At 42.7% G+C, this 3,627-nt stretch overlaps 1 protein-coding gene and 1 pseudogene across 3 annotated transcripts in view; both read right to left on the reverse strand.

Annotated features, from left to right (window-relative positions):
- Window positions 1–1,940, reverse strand: part of LOC113744336 (uncharacterized) — a 3,184-nt gene extending 1,244 nt beyond the window's left edge. For all 3 annotated transcript variants that reach the window (XM_027273521.1, XM_027273523.1, XM_027273522.1), the window contains exon 1: window positions 23–1,940. In XM_027273521.1, the coding sequence (XP_027129322.1) occupies window positions 85–1,551 (1,467 nt within the window). In that variant the 5' untranslated portion in view covers window positions 1,552–1,940 and the 3' untranslated portion in view covers window positions 23–84. The remainder of the gene's footprint in view (window positions 1–22) is intronic.
- Window positions 1,941–2,027: 87 nt separating this feature from the next.
- LOC104938327 (odorant receptor 131-2-like) lies at window positions 2,028–2,966 on the reverse strand (annotated as a pseudogene).
- Between the last annotated feature and the right edge of the window lie 661 nt (window positions 2,967–3,627).

Here is a 3,627-nt window from a genome sequence, read left to right on the forward strand (position 1 = left end):
CGGAGAAAACCACTGTGGGCATGTGTTCACCCCTCACAGCTTCAAGGTCAAGGTCCAGAGTTGAACACTGACCTTATAGCTTTTTCAGCCATGTGTGAAGCAGGCTCTGAAGGGGTAGGACACGATCTTGAAGAAGGAGTTGAAGAACCCCTTCACGCCGGTCTGTCTGGGCTTCACTAGGTGCCTTTTTATAGTCTCTGTGACATCCTCGTAGATTAAGTCCCGTGACAGCATTCTCAGATACACGGTATATCTGCTGCCCATCTCTTTATACAGCGCTTTGTGCACTGCCCTCGCGGTTTTCTCGATGTTATCACTACTTGGCTTGACAAAATCAGAGCCTGCCATTTTGGTGCAAAGCATGAGTGCCAGTGCTGATGACATGTCCTTGATGTCCTGTTGTGACACTGTAATGTGGACATGACATGAGTCACCCCTGGCCCTTTTGAAAATCTGACCCAGGACTGCTGACACCACTAACATATAAAACGGATCTATATGTTCAGTTGACTGAGGTTGTTGAGCAGTCACGTTAGGTAGTGGTACCTCAGGTGTCAGTGAGTCGTCGTCTTCATCGATGAGTTCATCCTCATCATCATCGATGAGTTCATCCTCATCATCATCGATGAGTTCATCCTCCTCATCATCGCTGCTAACTAGCACAACAGTGCTAGGTGGTGTTGGTTCCTCGGGTTCCTCTTCGGTGGGCTTGGAAAAATCTATTACTAGTAGCTTGATCTTTTCTAAACTCCTTACCGCTTTGTTTCTTTGGTTGCGCTCTTCAACCTCATACACGAGCCACTCCCACACATCACTCATTACCAATTTAACGGCAGAGTTGATCCCCCTGAACTTAACAGGGTCATCGTCTGTTCCAATCATGTCAAGAAGGAATTCCTCAAGCAACTCAGAAACCATCTTATAGTCACTATTAAAAATGTGCGATTGAGTCTCTTTGTAGACGCACTTCTTCTGGTTACTAGGTGGGATCAAAGCCTCAACTATCTCAGATGCCACCGGTACTATGGCATTCAGGGGTGTCTTCTCTGCAGAGAAGCCGTATGGCCCGTTTCTTAACTTCACTATGTAGCTGACGATAACCTCTTTGATAATTTTGCGAAGAAAAAAGGTCTTGATTTTGTTCAACAGGACATTCCAAATGTAAATTTCAGAGAGATCTGTGTCCCTGAGAAATCTGAGAATGTCGGTGTCCTCAAAATAAGGATCGTATCCGCTTTGATGGTCTGAGGTTGATGAGCCATCTGGTTGGTTAAGGCCAAATGCCTGTTTGTTAGCCCATATGAACTCTGCAATATCCAATGCAGCCTCATTCCTGTTTTGGATGATGTGCTGCATGATGTCATCCATGTGTTCCTTGCATTCAACCTGTGGACTAACCTCTGAGAAAATGTTTATGACAGCTTCCGTAGCTCTGCTAATGAAGCTCTCAGCTGCTGTTATCTTACTCTTCGCCATGTCTTTTCTCAGCTTGCAGGTGAGTTCTGAGGCTTCAGTGGTCTGTGGTTCACTTATCTTGCTTCCCTTATCCATAATCCTTGTTTGACTTGTTGCTACAGACAGTCTGTAATCCTTTTTGAATCCTCGCTGTGCTGTCAAAGTATTCAGAGAAATCTGAACTCAGATCTTCACTTCACTTTGGCCTATTTATAAACTTTCGAATGACGTCACGACACTTCAAAGGCATGTAAAGATAAGCCACGCCCCTAGCACCTGAACTCAGATCTTCACTTCACTTTGGCCTATCACAGGTTGTTGCTTCTGATCTTTCGAATGACGTCACGACATTTCAAAGGCATGTAAAGATAAGCTACGCCCCCTAGCAACCACCAGAGCCGTCCAGGAGTTCCTTAGCAACCAGAAAAACGAGCCAAAACGAGCTGTTGAAACGGTTTAAACACACACACACACACACACACACACACACAAATCAATATACTCACTTCATTAAAACACACAACAATCATTAACTGTGGGACTTTGTGGGACCTCGGCCTTTGCTGAGGTGACTAAGTCCGTCGACAGCAGAGATGGTACATGAGGACGGGTCTGTGGTCTGATCTATGCGCCCATAGATGAGAGACTCAGACATCTGGGAGAATATAAATGAAAACATAAAAAGTACTTCCTGATGCGTACAATTAGTAATCTTTGTAGTATTCTTGAGAGTGATACAATAATGAGGAGTGCATAGTTGACAAGGACTGAGGCCCAGCTGCACCAGATGCAGCAGCAATGTTATTCGAGCCTTACGAGCTGAAGCTTTGTCTGTGGAGGCTGACCTGGCTGTACCATCACAACCAATATAGGAGCAAGTGACTGTCACACCAGCTTGATACAAACACAAACCAGTATTGCTTTGTCATAAATAACAGACATTGGCATAAGAACATGGCCACGTCGTAAGCGCAAATATCTGTCATTTGTAAGCTTGGCAGTTTTCAAATGGAAAACTTTAACAGCAAAAATAACTTGAATGAGGGACATTTAGTGAACTAAAAGCCAAAACCACAATGATGTAAGCTACTGCTGTGTTTCTGACAGTGATGATGGTACATGCTAGTGGTAGCACACAGCTACATATCTCTCCAAAGACATCACCACCAGTGTGAGAGGGGGGAGATTTCATTTGTTAGTTTGTTGAGCATAGCAAGAACACCACCTACGCAGATATGTGGTAAATATTCTAAACGCAGCCATTATGTACAATAACTGACTCAGTGCCAGCAGAACAGTGTCTGCAAAAAGAAGGTTATACAGAAGAATGTAGCGGGAGGGGTCTCCCGAAACACAGCTTACTCCTCCGGGTGGAAAAACACTGATCCCATTATAAGAGAAACCGACAGCATGGCATTTCAATCAGCATGGAAATACCACTCTTTCCAATAATCCCAGGTACTGTGCTTAGTTGTGATGTTGAGAGTATGAGACCGATTTGCATAAGACATCTTTGAGAATATTTAAGATGTAAAATTATTATTAAACCCGTTGATGTAATTGAAGCACAAAAAGGCAACAATATTTGTCCAATTTGTATTTGCTAGAGCCGTGAGGCATATCTGGTCTTTGAGCCAATGGCTCTATTTTCACATGCAAAACCTAAAATCATCTACATGCATTTTCTCTGCTTGATTCCATGTAAGCATAGATGGTCTGCTAAGTGTGCCTGCCCTCAGACATTATTTATGAGCTCTGACCTAACCTGACAGCATAACCATGTCACATCGAGTTAGCATGGTTAAACAGTTATTCATGGGTGATGCAATGTCTTGCATGTCAAAAATGCCAAAATCCAGACGATAGGTGTTCTGCACGCGTTAAAAACATGTTGTAGCTTGTTTGAACATTTAAAATTCCTTCTTTTTCTCTGCATTTGTTTTATACACAAATTAGTTTGAATCATTCATGCCTTTCATAATTGATCAGAAGAATGTGCTTTTTGAAAGTAGATGGACCTGGCCTTTTGATTGATGCCTGCTATTCATAATACACTAAACATCAATAGTTAAACAGTAAAAAAAATAAAAAGCACAAGTACAATCCCCATGTAACAAAATATTCAGCATCCGTGGAAACACTTATTACAGCAACAGCATGAGGTTAGAAAAA

This window comes from Larimichthys crocea, chromosome XXII (assembly GCF_000972845.2).
Source record: "Larimichthys crocea isolate SSNF chromosome XXII, L_crocea_2.0, whole genome shotgun sequence".
Classification (NCBI taxonomy): Eukaryota; Metazoa; Chordata; class Actinopteri; family Sciaenidae; genus Larimichthys; species Larimichthys crocea.